The 17,377-nt window shown below is 39.6% G+C and overlaps 1 protein-coding gene across 7 annotated transcripts in view; it reads right to left on the reverse strand.

Moving 5' to 3' along the window:
- The window catches only part of slc4a10 (solute carrier family 4 member 10), a 251,477-nt gene that overhangs the window by 33,071 nt on the left and 201,029 nt on the right, over nt 1-17,377 (reverse strand). For all 7 annotated transcript variants that reach the window (XM_016996740.2, XM_008118989.3, XM_008118986.3 and 4 more), the window contains one exon: nt 7,122-7,227. In XM_016996740.2, coding sequence (XP_016852229.2) covers nt 7,122-7,227 — 106 coding nt within the window. The remainder of the gene's footprint in view (nt 1-7,121; nt 7,228-17,377) is intronic.

A 17,377-nucleotide genomic window follows, 5' to 3' on the forward strand; every position in this document is an offset into this window, starting at 1 on the left:
CCCTACATTTGAAAATACATGCTATACTATGTACAGGTTGGACTTGCCAAAGCTCTAGAATTGGTTATAGGTTTCTGTTGAGTACACATTTGGTAGAATGCTTCCATCTGCTGCTACATAATACATAATATGGCCAAAACATGTTTGAAAGTGTTGAAAATAGACAAAATGAGTATCTTCTTCAGAAGAAGATGTCCTTGACAAAGAACCAGCTATTAATCCCAAGTCAACAATAACTAAATTCAAATGCTCCTTTCTTTCATCTTCCTTGTGCCTTTTTTCTTCAAGCAGTTTAGATCCTGATTTAATTAAAGCACTATTAGCTGTTAAAACACAAAAATACTAAGGAATTTAAATCACTGATTATTTGTGGTTAGGATGCTGTTTATTAAGCAAGCATTATACCATATTTTTCGGCTTAATGCCTACTGACTAATGGTAGTTGGATCAAACTAACATGTCAGTGACAGATGAAATTTATTTATTTATTTATTTATTTACAGTATTTATATTCCACCCTTCTCACTTCGAAGGGGACTCGGGGCGGATCACATTATACAAATACAGGGCAAACATTCATTGCCCATAAACACATCTAACCGAGACAGAGACAGACATGCAAACCCAGTCTGCAGAAAGGCCCAAAATCTCAATATTTTGAATGCACCTACTCATAATCACAGATAAGTTTCCACTTAAGGGCATTTTGACATTCTATAATACAGATACTTGGATCATAGCCCCAACAATTGAACAGTCATAAAAGGGCGGTCTGACGCAGGGCCCTTCCACACAGCCTTATATCCCAGAATATCAAGGCAGAAAATCCCACAATATCTGCTTTGAACTGGGTTATCTGAGTCCATGCTGCTATATATTCCAGTTCAAAGCAGATAATGTGGGATTTTATTCAGCTGTGTGGGAGGGGCCTCAGTAACAATAAAAATGAGAAGGGACCTTCAACAACTACAGAATATATAGATCTCATGGTGTTTTTTTTTTCCTAAAGAGCACTTCTATTATGTCAAAGCCTTTCATTATAAGTTGGTCCTTTTGTTGTTGCTGTGTGCATTTGAGTCATTTCCAGCTTTTGGCAACCCTAAGGTAAATCTATGACAGCATTTTCTGAACAAGATTTGTTCAAAGAGGGTTGGCTTTTTGGTCCTTTATTTCCTTTTTTTCCTCTGACAAAAAAAACACTTTACTTTTCTCTGTAATATTTTTTGTTAAATTTAACATACTGCTACTTCTAACAGAAAATGGTTAGGAAGTTTATTATGAACCAACAAGTTAAATAAAAACTGTAGGTTTTCTACAGATAGAACTGGGTAAAAATCAGTTAAATTTTTAAATCAGTTGTTAGTTGTGACTATCGACAAGTCATGACTGTATGAGCAAATATGACTATCATGAGCAAATATGTCACGGGACATGTCATTTTAGAGTTGCCCATTCCACCTTGGTGCTCCAAACTGCAACTTTCAAAATATCCAGCCAGAATATATATAAGGCAACAGGCTGGGGAAAAAGGATTAGAGGAATCTTCTGGTACTACAGAGCAGAAAAGCAACTCTTTTTGCCACAAGATGGCAACAGACTCCACAAAACTGCTTCTATTGTAACTAAAAAGAAAATTAATTATACGAAGACCCATTCATGGCACAATCTGTCATGAAGACTGAACAAATATATGAGCATGAATCCAAAGCAGTACGCATGAAATTCTACATGCTTCCTGGAGTATGTCATGTTTCTCTCCTTAATTGGGCTCCAGAAAAAGCTGATTCAGTGGACTAAAATTCTCACCCCCATAAATGTACAGAAATGCAACTTACATAGCTGGAGCCTCCGCTGGCCTAGGGGATAAAAGCCTTGTAACTTGAAGGTTGGGTTACTGACCTGAAGGCTGCCAGGTTCGAATCCCACCCAGGGAGAGCGCAGATGAGCTCCCTCTATCAGCTCCATGCGGGGACATGAGAGAAGCCTCTCACAAGGATGGTAAAAACATCAAAAACATTCAGGCGTCCCCTGGGCAACGTCCTTGCAGACGGCCAATTCTCTCACTCCAGAAGCAACTCCGGTTGCTCCTGACACAAAAAAAAAACTTACATAGCTCTCTTTGATATTTATTTCTATATCAAAATCTACAGGATACAGTGTAATAACTTGTTCCCATATCTCACAAAAAGAAAGATTTGCAGCAAACTGATTCTTGTTCCTTAGAAAAATGTGCTCCAATGACATAGCATTTTCTGTATTTTCCTCCAGCTGAATGGGAAGACACCTGGAGTATATTGCACTTGACTATCAGGATAGCATGAGAGAGGACAAGAGTTCCAGTTTAGAGAGAAAGATGCGACTATTTTTGCATTTTGAATGGCTTTTGCAGCAATTGAAATAAGTCAAGGGAAAAGAGGGAAAGTGAGAGGAGAAGGGAGACACTGGAGTATTTATTGGTTGTAAAAAGCAGGATAGTAATTTATTAGAATCATCCCTGCAAAACTGGGGCAGCTGGATACTGGATAGTGTTCCTTCATGGCCCTTCCAGATAGGCCCTATATCCCAAGATCTGACGCCAGGTTTTCTGCTTTAAACTAGATTATATGAGTCTGCACTGCCAGATAATCTGGGATAAACAGAAAACCTGGGACCAGATCCTGGGATATAGGGCCTGTCTGGGAAGGCCCTCAATTGCTAAGTATTTCTATATCTACATAGTCACTGTTATTGTTGACTTCATTTGTATCCTGCCCGTTTTCATGCATAGCAAATATATATACACAGCTAAAGACACAATTGTTGGACTGCAATAAAAACAGCAGTTAGCTTAGCCTCCTGTGCAGAAAGGAAGAGTATTTATAACAGGTGTTTAATTTCATTGTCCCCAGTTTTTAGCTTGTCACTATGTAGAAACCAAGGATTATGGTTTGAAATCTGTTCTAATCTGTGAAACAAGCCCAAAAAAAGCCAGAATTTGTGGTTGGATTGCCTAGAATTTGTTTACACTGATGCAAGCAACTTGTGGCTTTCCAGATAATGTTGGTTTATAACTCTCCTGACCCACTTCATCAATAATTATGCTGTTTAGGGAAACCAGGGTTCAAATCCCCACTGAATGATTTTTGGGCAAGTCACATTCCCTGAGCCTCAGAGGATGGCAATGGCAAACATTTTCTGAGTAAATCTAGCCAAGAAAATCCTGTGATGGGTTCACCTTAGATTTGCCATAGATTAGAAATGACTTCCAGGCACACAACAACAATGATGGATGAGGCATAACACCTGGGAAGCAATGTGTTGCCCACCTGTAGTTTATACCATTAATCCTTACAAAACAATTAACCAGATTCTCATTGAAAGAGGAATGGGAAACCCCTTGCATTTGCCAGCAGATTGCAGATAGGTGGGGTGGACAAAGCAGAAAAAATAGGGAAGCATTTAGCTGGCCCTGATGCATCTCTGTCTTTTATCTCTTGAGTCTCACACTGAAGCCTGGCAGGAAAAGCAGAAGTGCTGCTTCCCAGTCCTAACATAGTGACAGTTATCAGACCTCCTCCCTCCGAGAACAAGTTTGACTAATGCCAACCTCACATCAACCAAATGCTTTTAAAGGTTACATAAATACACACACACACACAAATATAAGACTGAATGGTGGGTGGCAGAGCTTAAATAAAAGGATAAAAGATAGTTTTGATTATGCAAGCAGTCAACTTGCAAAAATTGGATATACCACTATATTCGTCACCGACATTGGCTTTTATGACAGGAATACAATAGAGTTCCGGTTATCTGACATAAATAGGTGGGCCAAATGTCAGATAACTAAAACTGTTGGATAATAGGGAGGCCCTAGAGCAGGGGTCCCCAAACTAAGGCCCGGGGGCCGGATGCGGCCCTCCGAGGTCATTTACCTGGCCCCCGCCCTCAGTTTTATAATGTAATACATTGTATATACATATAATATTGATAATAATATTATAATGTAATACAATATAACACTAATAATAATACCATATAATAACATTAATTATATATTCTATATTACATATAATATTACTAATAATATTACAGTATAGTGGTATAGTTCAATATAGTAATATATAATGCTAATATTGTGCTATGCTAATAATATAATATATTGTATGTACATATAATTTGTAAGCCACTCTGAGTCCCCTTTGGGGTGAGAAGGGTGTGATACAAATGTAGTAAACAAATGCAGTAAATAAATGATAAATAAATTTTAGACTTAGGTTCACCCAAAGTCTGAAATGACTTGAAGGCACACAACAACAACAACAACAACAACAACAACAACCCTAATTAACATGACTATCTCATTGGCCAGAAGCAGGACCACACTTCCCATTGAAATCCTGATAAATGTATGTTGGTTAAAATTGTTTTTATTTTAAAATATTGTATTGTTCTTTCATTGTTGTTGTTGTTGTTGCTTTTGCACTACAAATAAGACATATGCAGTGTGCATCGGAATTTGTTTGTATTTTTTTCGAATGATAATCTGGCCCCTCAACAGTCTGAAGGATTGTGGACCGGCCCTTGGCTTAAAAAGTTTGAGGACCCCTGCCCTGGAGAGTTCTAGTTGCTTGAGTTCCAGTTAACTAAAAATCTACTGTACATGTTATACATTTAGCTTAATTTGGAATTAATAGAAACTGCCTTTAACTGTTTACAGATGCTAAATATAAGCACAGTTTGGTAAATATAAAGCACATTATTCCTCCATACAGATTCTAAGTTAACAAGAAACAAACCATGAAAAAGTAGGCTATTACACACACACACACACACACACACACACACAGCCTTTATTGGCACACAACAACAAAATTGGCATACAACACAGGTACAGTAGAGTCTCACTTATCCAACACTCGCTTATCCAACATTCTGGATTATCCAACGCATTTTTGTAGTCAATGTTTTCAATATATCATGATATTTTGGTGCTAAATTCATACAGTAATTACTACATAGCATTACTGTGTATTGAAGTACTTTTTCTGTCAAATTTGTTGTATAACATGATGTTTGGTGCTTAATTTGTAAAATCATAATCTAATTTGATTTTTAATTGGCTTTTCCTTAACCCCTCCTTATTATCCAACATATTCACTTATCCAACATTCTGCCGGCCCGTTTATGTTGGATAAGTGAGACTCTACTGTATATACAACAAGTGGAAGTCACAGATAAAAAGAAAACACACTTAAAAGTTAGTAATCTCAAGGATAAAATTTGCAACAATCTCACAAAAGAATGCATCAGAGTTGTTCAGAAGATATGGAATTTTATAACATCCTTACCATTGAGAACACTGTGAAAAAATGAAAATCCTATATTTCATCCACATATTATCATATTTGGGGCAAACAAACAAAGAATGATGAAGTGTTTCAACAGAGACCAAATCACAAGAACAAGCCCTTTTGGAACATTACACTTTTTATATTTCCCATGCAAAAGAGCTGATAGTAACACATTATATCTTGCCAAAGCTCTCATCTGGGTGGGATAAATCAAAATGTGAAGATATGCTGCCATGACACCACGCTCTGATTGAATTAATGATGTGGTAGGGGAACAAGTTATCTTTGCTGCAAGAGTCAGATTGTGGAAGTCAAGATCCAAAAGTCTGCTCTTGATTGACTTGCAGACTTCCACATTTGTGAGCATTAAGAGTGCTTCCAAAGATAGGCCAATTGCTTCGATCTTTCCGAGGATCAAAGAATACAATTCTGAAATAAAATGATCTAATAACAGAAAGGGAATATAGCTATCGGGGTCTGCTTGAAAATGTATATGCAATCAAAATGTTATAGCTCTCATCCATACCAAGGTTTCAAGAGTAGTTTGACCTGTCTCAATGCATAGAACAGTGTAAGGCACACATCTAGGAAGCTCCATTAGTTTCAGAAGAAACTTGGAATATGGTATGAGTTATTGATTGCAAAAATCCAAATAGGGGAGCCATACAGTAACAAAGAAGCAATCCTAGCCTCAAAAGCCTTGATTGGTTACCTTATAATTTTTATAATATAATAATTTTATTCTTCTACCCCACCCCATCTCCCCGGAGGGACTCGGGGCGGCTTACATGGGGCCAAGCCCGGTTATAACAATATAAAACAAGCAGTAAAACAAATCAAACAACAATAAAACAAGTTATAAAAACACATACAGTACATCATGATAAAATCATGGATAAAATCTGTAGGAAACTGGGCTAAAGTGCTAGTTAAGTCGAAATCATCAGGGGGGAGTGGTTATCCAAAGTGTCATAGCCATCAAAAGTGCTAGGAGAGGCATATAAACGGGACTATTCATGAAAGGAGACTGGTCAATCTTACTGTAGAAGAAATGATGAAAAGGTAGGCTATAGTATTTTGAAATAAATCTGCTGCTGTTCTCAATATGTTTTCTGCTTACCTGGTCACAATCTATACTGCTGACAATGGTGAACTGTATGTATAGAAGGATGTTTGCAATAATTTTGACAACTCAGCAATTTCACATTTTTGACTTGTCCTCGTAGTCTGAACATCTGGAAGAGTATTCAACTGAAAATGTGGAGCTTATATGCCTTTTACACACCGTAGCTTCAGATTTACCATCTGGTAGAATTTAGGTCAAATCTGCTGCTATTTCATGATTGTAGCCTTAATCTCAGTAATACTCCTTGGTGAAACACCAAAACTAGTGCACATATATTGCTATTGTTAAAAATATGCACCCACAGGGAACACTCGCTGAAAAGATTTCCTAAGGGTGCAATTTGACTCCACTTGAAAGGCCATGGTTTTTAACAGAGGTTGGATGGGTGTCTTTCAGAAGTGCTTTAGCAGTGTATCCCTGCATAGGACTAGATGGCTTTTTTAGCTGCTTCCAATGCGAAGATCTTATGATTCTATGAATATAGGAATTTAACTCATAGAGGGGAAACTTCCCATAAATATACCTGCATGAACACAATCTTTCTTCAAACAGATACCTAGAAGAGAAAAGGCTATTTAACAGTATTTCGCCCTGCCTACATTATACATTTGTTTAAGCATTCTTTGAGTCTGTCCATGCTGTGCGTTCAATGGTACACTTACTTTCCAAGTCAGGTTTCCCCAAGCTATATCATTTGAAGTCTTATTCTCGGATGCCCAGAACTGTAAAGTATTATTGCTGGGGTTGCTTGGCTCCACACAGCTGCATCTGGAAAGCAAAGCAAAACAATCATATATACATATGAATCTAGATATTGATATATTTAACTTAAAGTGGTGGCACAATGGGTTGAACCTTTGTGTCGACAGGACAGCTAACCAACAGGTTGGTGGTTCAAATTCAGGGAAAGCAGGTGAGCTCCCTCTATCAGCTCCAGCTCCCCATGCGGGGACATGACAGAAGTCTCCAACAGGATGGTTAAAAAACATCAAAACATCCAGGCGTACCCTGGGCAACATCCTTGTAGACAGCCAATTCTTTCACACCAGAAGCGACTTGCATTTTCTCAAGTTGCTCCTGACATGAAAAAAAAACAACTTAAATTGACCTTCCTTAAGAGTTGTGTGGCCAGTAATGCATAAAACTCCAATCTTTGAAAGAACCCATGTAACTTTAAGATGGAAAGCTTTCTTCAGATCTCAGTGGATAATTTTCCAGACACCTAGAATTCTACTCAAATGCTCTGATATTTTTTCAAATTTGATAAAGTTTACATTTTAAAGTACCAACACACTCTGTAGGAGATGTGGAGCTCTTTCTCCCATGTTTTTTGCACCCTCCCTCGCCTGTTGTAAGCCCTGGGAATAGCTTTCGCAAGTGTTGGAATTTATCAGAACTCACAGTATTCAGAAAAGGACCATCTCAATCTCTAAAAATTATCTGGTCACTCAAAACATGGTTGTATCTCTCCCCACTTTCCCTAGAGTGTGTGAGGGGTTTTTCAAAAGTAAACTAAACTTGAGCAAGAGACACTGTTTTAGTCTGAGAGAAAGGCAAAGGAACCCCCCTTGACTTAGAAGTTAAGTGTATTAAGAGTGGCTCATGAGAATGTGTGATGCAAAAAGTCAGCAATCCTCAGAAGTCATGAGGCATAGTCAAGACTTCTGTGAGGTGGATATCATAATTTTCACTGTTATTCATATGGCCCTTAGATACCATTGTACATCATAATGCCTCATGAAGCTGAATTTATACTGTGATTGTTTTACTTAACTTGTTTATTCTATCATGCTTATATTATTGATGTACTCTGATTGTTGTTTATGTGATTTTAATATGTTGTAAGCCGCTTTGGATCCCATGAGGGAGAAAATTAGGATATAAATAAAGAATCATCATCATCATCATCATATTTTCCCTCTGCTTAGTCTGGATTCCCTAAGATATGCCTCTAATAAAAACAAATCCCTAGACTAAAACCATTGATCATCCTATGACATGAATACAATTTGCTGCTTTATGAGAAAAACAGACTCATGTATTATACCCCTCTCATTTCCCAAAGCTGTGAAGAGCCTGGAAACATTTGCTTCATTTCCAGTACCAGAGTTGGTTGCTTGGGTCAAATAGTGTTTAGTGTTAACTGATTCTGATCCTCTTTGGGATAAACCATAGTTAGAAAGAATCACGGTTCCCCATATTGATATAATATCAAACTACAGCTGGTTAAAATGGAAATGAATTCTTCTGGCCTTCTCTTTGTGACCACATAAGAAGACAAATGAACATCAGGAAGAACTTCCTGACTGTGAGGGCTGTTCGGCAGTGGAACTCTCTTCCCCGGACTGTGGTGGAGGCTCCTTCTTTGGAGGCTTTTAAACAGAGGCTGGATGGCCATCTGTCGGGGGTGCTTTGAATGCGATTTCCTGCTTCTTGCAGGGGGTTGGACTGGATGGCCCATGAGGTCTCTTCCAACTCTACTATTCTATGATTCTATGAATAAACGAAGCTGTGCACAAAACACTAAACTGTTTAGCTTTATGTTCAAGCCAGGCCAATGATGTGTCCAATGTATGATCCCTACTTCTACCACTGCTTAGCCCTGAGGCCAGTTTTCACCTCTCATGTTTAGTCAGCTGATCAATTTATTGGACAATCGGCTTTTAAGCCTCATTCTTAAAGTAAACAAATGTCATAAATTTATATGAATTGCTATGGGTTGAAATATTTAGTCTATACTTTGTTTTTAGCATTTCCTGGATGGACAGACCTCCAACAATCTATACACATAATAAAAGTGAAAAATTTGTATGTGTGTATGTGGAGGAGGTGTCCATTTACACAGACAGCCTCCCACCTCCACAAACAGCTATAGTTCCCACTGAGCAGGAAACACCCATGGCCCTTCCTCCACTGACATACAGATTATAGTGAACACCATGAACATGTAGCCCAAGCCGAGCCAATGTCTTCCACAAACACCATGCTGCCCCCCACCCAAGTGAAGGCTTTCATGCGGGGACAATTTCATCCTAGATGTTCTTTTTTTTTCTCCAGAATGGGCATATCAGGGTTCCTTAATTTGCATGACCCCACCCACTGTCTCTACCTTAACGCTTTCCTACCCCTTCCTATGGCACACAGTTATCAGAGGAATTGATCAGCAACTGAACAAGAAGTTTGGGGAGACTTCACCATGATTTACAAGAGTTGTGCTTGACCTACATCCAGAGAGGGCTGTTAACCCAACCAACGATAGATCTGGAACAAATGTGCCATGGATAATGGGACTTGCAGTACCTTCACTGATACTGTGACTGCCACCAACAATGGACTGGGACCAAACTTGGCACACAGAAGCCCCAGGACCTTGACTTTGGGAGCTATAGTTCACCTGCATCCAGAAAGCACTGAACCAGCTGACATCAGATCTGGACCAAACTTGGCACACAGACCCAACATGGTCAACTGTGCATACAGGCCTGGTTTGGGGGTGATTGACATCAGATCTGGGAGTTGTAGTTCGCCCTTATCCAGAGAACCCTGAACCCAGCCAACGACGGATCTGGACTAAACTTGGCCCACAGACCCAACAGGCCCGGGTTGTGCCGCAGGCTGGTGAGCAGCCAGCCAGCTGCAGCCAGCTGCAACAAATCACTCTGACCAAGAGGTCATGAGTTCGAGGCCAGCTCGGAGCCTATGTTTGTCTTGTCTTTGTTCTATGTTAAAGGCATTGAATGTTTGCCTTATATGTGTAATGTGATCTGCCCTGAGTCCCCATCGGGGTAAGAAGGGCGGAATATAAATACTGTAAATAAATAAACTGTGATTACTGGCAGGTTTTGGGGGTGATTGCCTTGGAAATGTGGGAATTGTAGTTCACCTTTATCCAGAGAGCATTGAACCCAGCCAACAATGGATCTAGACCAAACATTAGTGATATTACCTAACATCCCAAAACAAACAATGCCTTCATCTAATAACCCAGGCATCGTCGGGTCCCCAAGCTAGTCCTTGATATTTTTTATCAGTTAAGGCAAATTTCTACAATTTTCAGATGCTGGGAGCAAGCAAACTACAATATGAAATGAAGTGACTGATGCACTGTTATTCACATTTGGGAATTTGTAAAGTTAACAATGACACCACTGAGCTGCTTTAGCAACAAAACTCTTCTTTCTTTGTATTTAAAATAGTGGGACAAAAATCCTTGGCTACCTCATTTGGAACAGTAAGCCACTTGTAATCCTGAATATGGGAAGAATGTGTCTTCTCCCATTAAGAAGTGCTGACTTTCCCCCCCAATTTTTGCCAATCACAAACCACCTGGCAAAAGTGGATGGAGATATTTAGCCTGGTTATATCAACCGAATCAACCCTGGCGATCAATGGGATGACAGATGTCGCAGCCAGATCGCCCTCACATCCAACACATCCCGGTTATATCCTAAGCCCATCCTCTTTAAGCTCCTCCAAAATGCAATGCTACAACTATTTTGCAGCTTTTCCCCCCCTGCTCTGAATCTGCTTCTAAGAATCCATCCTTATTTCCAACTACATAATGTAATGTAGGATTTGCAGAATATGCTAAGTGGGTGTACAAAATGTTCCAACAGAAATTTAAATTAAAGCTTCAAAATCCACAGTAGGGGAGTTGTTATTTCTCAGAGCAATTAAGAAGGGGTGCTATTATTTTGCACATGCTTTAGAAAAAGTGAGATGAACACTTCTCCGAAAGCAATAATATCAGGAAACTAAAAATCTCTGTTATCACAAACCTAGCTGTATAAAGGCAGACATTCACATGTGGGTATGTACACACAAAAGCAGAGGGAGAGAGGGAAGGAGACTGCATGTGTGGCCTCAGTGTTGAAAAATGTTCAATTTTTATTCTATGACTTGTTGTTAAAGGATTAATCAAAGGCAATGTTAAAGTCAAGCGAGACCTGCAGCAAATTTTAGAGCATTTTTCAACTTGCACTTACTCCATTACATTCTCTCCTTGGCTAAAGTTTTGTTTACCATTCCCTGGACATCAGGTAGCAGTCTATATCCACTGAACATACACAAACTCCACTGGGCTACTGAATGCAGGGTAAGAAGAGTGGTCATATAGGGTCTTGGACTTCTACCAACACCTTACCACAGGCTGACTAAACAGAGGCTGGATCCCATTCAGGATGTTTCTATTTACACTTTTTTTCATGTCAGGAGCAATTTGAAACTGCTAGTCGCTTCTGGTGTTAGAGAATTGGCCGTTTGCAAGGACATTGGCCAAGGAATGCTGGGATATTTTTACATTCTGTGGAAGGCTTCTCTCATGTCCCCACATGGGAAGCTGGAGCTGACATATGGGAGCTCACCCCACTCCCGGATTCGAAATGTTGACCTTTCGGTCTGCAGTACTGCTGATACAAGAGTTTAGCCATTGCACCACCAGGGACTGCTCTGTTTAGACTAGGCATGGGCAAACTTCAGCCCTCCAAGTGTTTTGGACTTCAACTCCCACAATTCCTAAGAGCCTACTGGCTGTTAGGAATTGTGGGAGTTGAAGTCCAAAGCACCTGGAGGGCCGAAGTTTGCCCATGCCTGATTTAGACTGATTCTGGGCAACTTTGACTAAAGGTAAAGGTTTCCCCTGATGTTAAGTCCAGTCGTGACCGACTCTGGGGGTTGGTGCTCATCTCCATTTCTAAGCCAAAGAGCCGGCGTTGTCCGTAGACATCTCCAAGGTCATGTGGCCGGCATGACTGCATGGAGCGCCCTTACCTTCCCGCCAGAGCAGTACCTATTGATCTACTCACATCTGCATGTTTTCAAACTGCTAGGCTGGCAGGAGCTGGGGCTAACAGCGGGTGCTCATTCCGCTCCCGGGATTTGAACCTGGCACCTTTCGGTCTGCAAATTCAGCAGCTCAGCGCTTTAACACACTGTGCCACCAGAGGTCCCTGGGCAACTTTGACTACTGCAATCAAAGCTGAGATACTGAAAGATTTCCTATGCCTTGGCTCAGGCATTAATCAGAATGGTATTAATCTAAATGAGAAGAAGACTAGGACTTGGAAGAGCAGGAAGATATGATTCTTAAAGATATATCTTTGAATATCAAAGTCAGGATTGTCCATGCCATCATATTTCCTTTTATATGTATGGCTGTGAAAACAGAACATTGAAGAAAGCTGATAAGAAGAAAATCAGACAATTTGAAATGAGGTCTTTGGACACAGTCTAAAAAGACAAACATATGGGTCCAGACAAATCAAGCTTAAACTTTCCCTAGAAGCCAATATGATTAAACTGAGACTGTTGTACTTCGGGCATATCATGAGAATACATGACTCATTGGGAAAACAAGGAAGAGACCACAGGAGGCAGCATGATGTTGCCCTTCCCAGTAGGCTCATTCATAAATATATTTTGCCATCTTGACCACATTCTGATGTTGTTTGGCCTTATCTGTCCTAGTTTTCAGCTGTGAAATGTTACAGAGTTTGTCAATGTTCAATGAATGCGACATTTTCAATCTATAAGTTGTAAAAGTTAGGTGAGAAAAAGCCCACTCGTTTTTGATAGCCACTGAGCACCATCCAGTAAACACACATTGTTTATAGGCACTTCCCTTTCCTTTCCATCCTAGCAGAGGGCTCTCACAGAAACTCAGTTGTCAAACTTGGCCAACAGAATACATTGATGCCTTCAGCCTGAACGACATGTCAGAATGACATGAACTTGGCACCTTCAATACCTCTGAGAATGGGACATTATGCTCCTAAATGTATGTCATGGACAGATTGTAATATGCATATCACCATGCCAAAACTGCTTAAAATTATTCAGTATGATCTGTTAATAATTGAGTAACTTCTGGTAGAGATTTTTTTAATGTCACAAAACAGAAAATCACCACTCTGGGTGAACAACATAGCTCAGCCAGAAAGGTGAGAAATGAACTAATGAACTATTATATGGACTTTACACACCACTCAAAGACACACTTACTTTTATCGCAAGAAACTGGCAAGACTGAAAGTTATTTATGAATCCTGGCTTTGAGAAGACATATTCATACAGGACAAAGAGGAGACAGAATGGTGAGAAATAAAGGGGAGTTGCCAGGACTATTACTTTAATAGATAAGAAAGTAAATGTCCACTATAATGAGTCTAGAAAACAGGGTTACCTTACTTGCTAAGCAAAGTAAATGTTTACATAGTTTACTGGCCTATAAATTGACACTGCATTTATCTCACTTTCTAAAAAAGTTTTACATTTACTGCATGGCAAAATAAAGATCATAGAATCATAGAATCATAGAATAGTAGAGTTGGAAGAGACCACATGGGCCATCTAGTCCAACCCCCTGCTAAAAAGCAGGAAATCGCATTCAAAGCACCCCCGACAGATGGCCATCCAGCCTCTGCTTAAAAGCCTCCAAGGAAGGAGCCTCCACCACAGCCCCGGGGAGAGAGTTCCACTGTCGAACAGCTCTCACAGTGAGGAAGTTCTTCCTGATGTTCAGGTGGAATCTCCTTTCCTGTAGTTTGAAGCCATTGTTCCGTGTCCTAGTCTGCAGGGCAGCAGAAAACAAGCTCGCTCCCTCCTCCCTATGACTTCCCTTCACGTATTTGTACATGGCTATCATGTCTCCTCTCAGCCTTCTCTTCTGCAGGCTAAACATGCCCAGCTCTTTAAGCCGCTCTTCATAGGGCTTGTTCTCCAGACCCTTAATCATTTTAGTCGCCCTCCTCTGGACGCTTTCCAGCTTGTCAACATCTCCCTTCAACTGTGGTGCCCAAAATTGGACACAGTATTCCAGGTGTGGTCTGACCAAGGCAGAATAGAGGGGGAGCATAACTTCCCTGGATCTAGACGCTATTCCCCTATTGATGCAGGCCAGAATCCCATTGGCTTTTTTGAATCCCATTGGCTTTTTTTCCTTTTGGAGAATGCTGTACCCATTTTGTAGTTGTCTAAAATGTTTTACGATATTTACAAAACCAAGCAGAGTTACAAGTCAAATTCTAAAATTTCTAAATACAGTAGAGTCTCACTTATCCAACATAAACGGGCCGGCAGAATGTTGGATAAGCAAATATGTTGGATAATAAGGAGGCATTAAGGAAAAGCCTATTATACATCAAATTAGGTTATGATTTTACAAATGAAGCACCAAAACATCATGTTAGACAACAAATTTGGCAGAAAAAGTAGTTCAATATGCAGTAATGCTATGTAGTAATTACTGTATTTATGAATTTAGCACCAAAATATCACGATATATTGAAAACATTAACTACAAAAATGCGTTGGATAATCCAGAACGTTGGATAAGCGAGTGTTGGATAAGTGAGACTCTACTGTACTAAAACATTCTCTCCTGTATGAAAAGCATTGTACTACTGGCAATTAGTTTGTTGAATATTGTTTTATTGAGCTTTTGCTGCTGTTTAATATTCTGCTGTTTTATCTAATTGTGTTTTATCTTGACTGTTATATTTTATTTTGTTCTTATTTTAATCCTTTTTTTTTTGCTTTAATGGATTGCTTGTATTGTTTTTAGAGTTTTATGGGCATTTTGCCCCATATGTAAGCCACCCTGAGGCCCTTCGGGGAGATGGGAAGTTGTTGTTGTTGTTGTTGTTGTTAAGCACCTCAAATGATAGCAAGAAGAATACTGCATATATATACTGTCCATCGTATTGCTATCATCCATCAAAAAGCTGTATTTCTTAACCTCCCATTCATGTATAGTTTGTAACTCATGAAATGTATGGGTGGGCAAGGATGATATTCTTCTTGTAGCAGAGCTTGTGCAAGTAGACTTATGCAAGCAAAACAACTGCTACAGCACCCCACATTTCTTTTATTTCCAGTCTATCTTTATGCAAGCACTCATTTATTTGCAGAATTATGGTTGGACCTTCACTTTTGATGGGGTGAGGAACCTAGAAATCTCTAGATCCTTCAATACAATGCTATGGTTAACTTCTGCTGGAAGTTGACCACAGAGTCATACTGAAGGATCTACAAATGCCTAGAGAAGTATTTACTCTAGGGGCCCTTCCACACAACCATGTAACCCAAGACAGAAAATCCCACAATACCTGCTTTGAAAGTCAACCTATGAGAAATCTTCTGAATTATATGGGGGAGTAAGGATGCACCTTTCAGAAAGTCAACCTATGAGAAAAGTGACAAAAAAGTGCAAAAATGTCCCTCTTTCTTGAACACCTCAATGCAGCAGGAGAGACTGATAGACCAAGCCAATGTATTATTTATGGCAGACTTGGGGAGTACTTGTCTCCTCCTCAGAGGTGGACAACTGCAGCAAATATAACTACTTGCTGCCACAGATAGCCCTCAACCCCACCATCATCCCAAAAAATAGAAGTGGAAGAAAATGTTTTTGTTTTAAAAAATACAGGCGGTGTTTTTAATGTCAAAACATCAAAGTATAATTCACCTTTTGCTATGCAGAACAAAAGAATGTGAAATTGAAAGGGTGAAGGATATAATGCAGCCCTAGAGTTTCACATTGCAACCCCTTGTACTAGGAATAACAGCCAAGAGGCAGGGACCAAGATAAATTTGCCATGTGCCATGCATAGACTCTAAACAGGAGCAAGTGAGGAATTACATAATCTAAGACAATTATAATTTTTAATTGTCAGGTGATGTTAGACAGATGTCAGACAACATCTGGGGAAACCATCTGAAAGGCATGTGTCTTGTAGGAGATTCTGATGAACTCCTGGCATTAATTGGCTAATGTGGTAGTTCTGTTTTAGAATAGTTCTGCTCCTTAGAAGTACCTTGAGGGACAATGACAACTTCAACAGGGTTCTTCAGATTGTGTATTTTATAAAAGGCAGTGAGTAAAAGGGGAAATATTACTCATCTGGGTGATATTAAAAGAACAGATCACTACTATACACCAGCATCAAAAGGATCATATAAAATTATACTGATGTCTCACATTGCTGCTAATAGACTCCAACACTGTCACTTTTCTTGTCTTCTTCTGTATGATTTTTAAACATCTTTTGCCTGGAAAGGAAGGCAGTGGAGCTTCAAAAGCTTGCCTGAAATGTTTTGTTGAAACGAAACGATTTTTATTGATCAACCAATTGGCCTTATCAAAATGAAATGTTTTGTGTATTTTGGATTTTAGAAACTATAGTCATTGACGGCCCTTCCACACTGCCCCTTTATCCCAGGATCTGATCCCAGATTATCTGTCAGTGAGGACATAAGAGAAGCCTCTCAGCAGGATGGTAACACATCGAGGTGTCCCCTGGGCAACGTCTCTGTAGACAGCCAATTCTCCCACACCAGAAGCAACTTGCAGTATGTTGTCAATTCGCTTCTGACATGATAAAAAATCTGGCAGTGGGCACTCATATATTCCAGTTTAAAGCAGATAATTTGGGATCAGATCCTGGGATAAAAGGCAGTGTGGATGGGCCCTGATACTGTGTAAATAGTAGGCCAGATCTAGGTTTGTCATCATTTTCCATCCATAGCCAAAAGGGTTCATTTCTTTGGCAGAGGAAACTAAGATCTAGCACATTCTTCCCACTGTAGAATGGAAACAATGCAATTATTTCCACTGATTTTTCCTCCTTCCTTCTGCCCTCTGTGATGGGAAGTCTAGTTGGGGCACCTAAATCCTCAAAACAGAGCACCCCATCATTTCTGATGATTCTCATGGGAATCATCATAAACCTATTCCTTCATTCCATGTGCAGGATCATCTGCTTCATTAACTTCATATCTATGCAATTTTGAATAGAATCCAATAATTTTTATTAAATTCAATGCCTGGCTGAAGTATCAAGTGAACGCTAAAGAAAAGAAGACCTTATAGTTCCTGCTGAAGAAAGAAATGACACTAGTTACAAATAACTGTGCTATTCTA

Source organism: Anolis carolinensis, chromosome 1 (genome assembly GCF_035594765.1).
Source record: "Anolis carolinensis isolate JA03-04 chromosome 1, rAnoCar3.1.pri, whole genome shotgun sequence".
In the NCBI taxonomy this organism is placed as follows: Eukaryota; Metazoa; Chordata; class Lepidosauria; order Squamata; family Dactyloidae; genus Anolis; species Anolis carolinensis.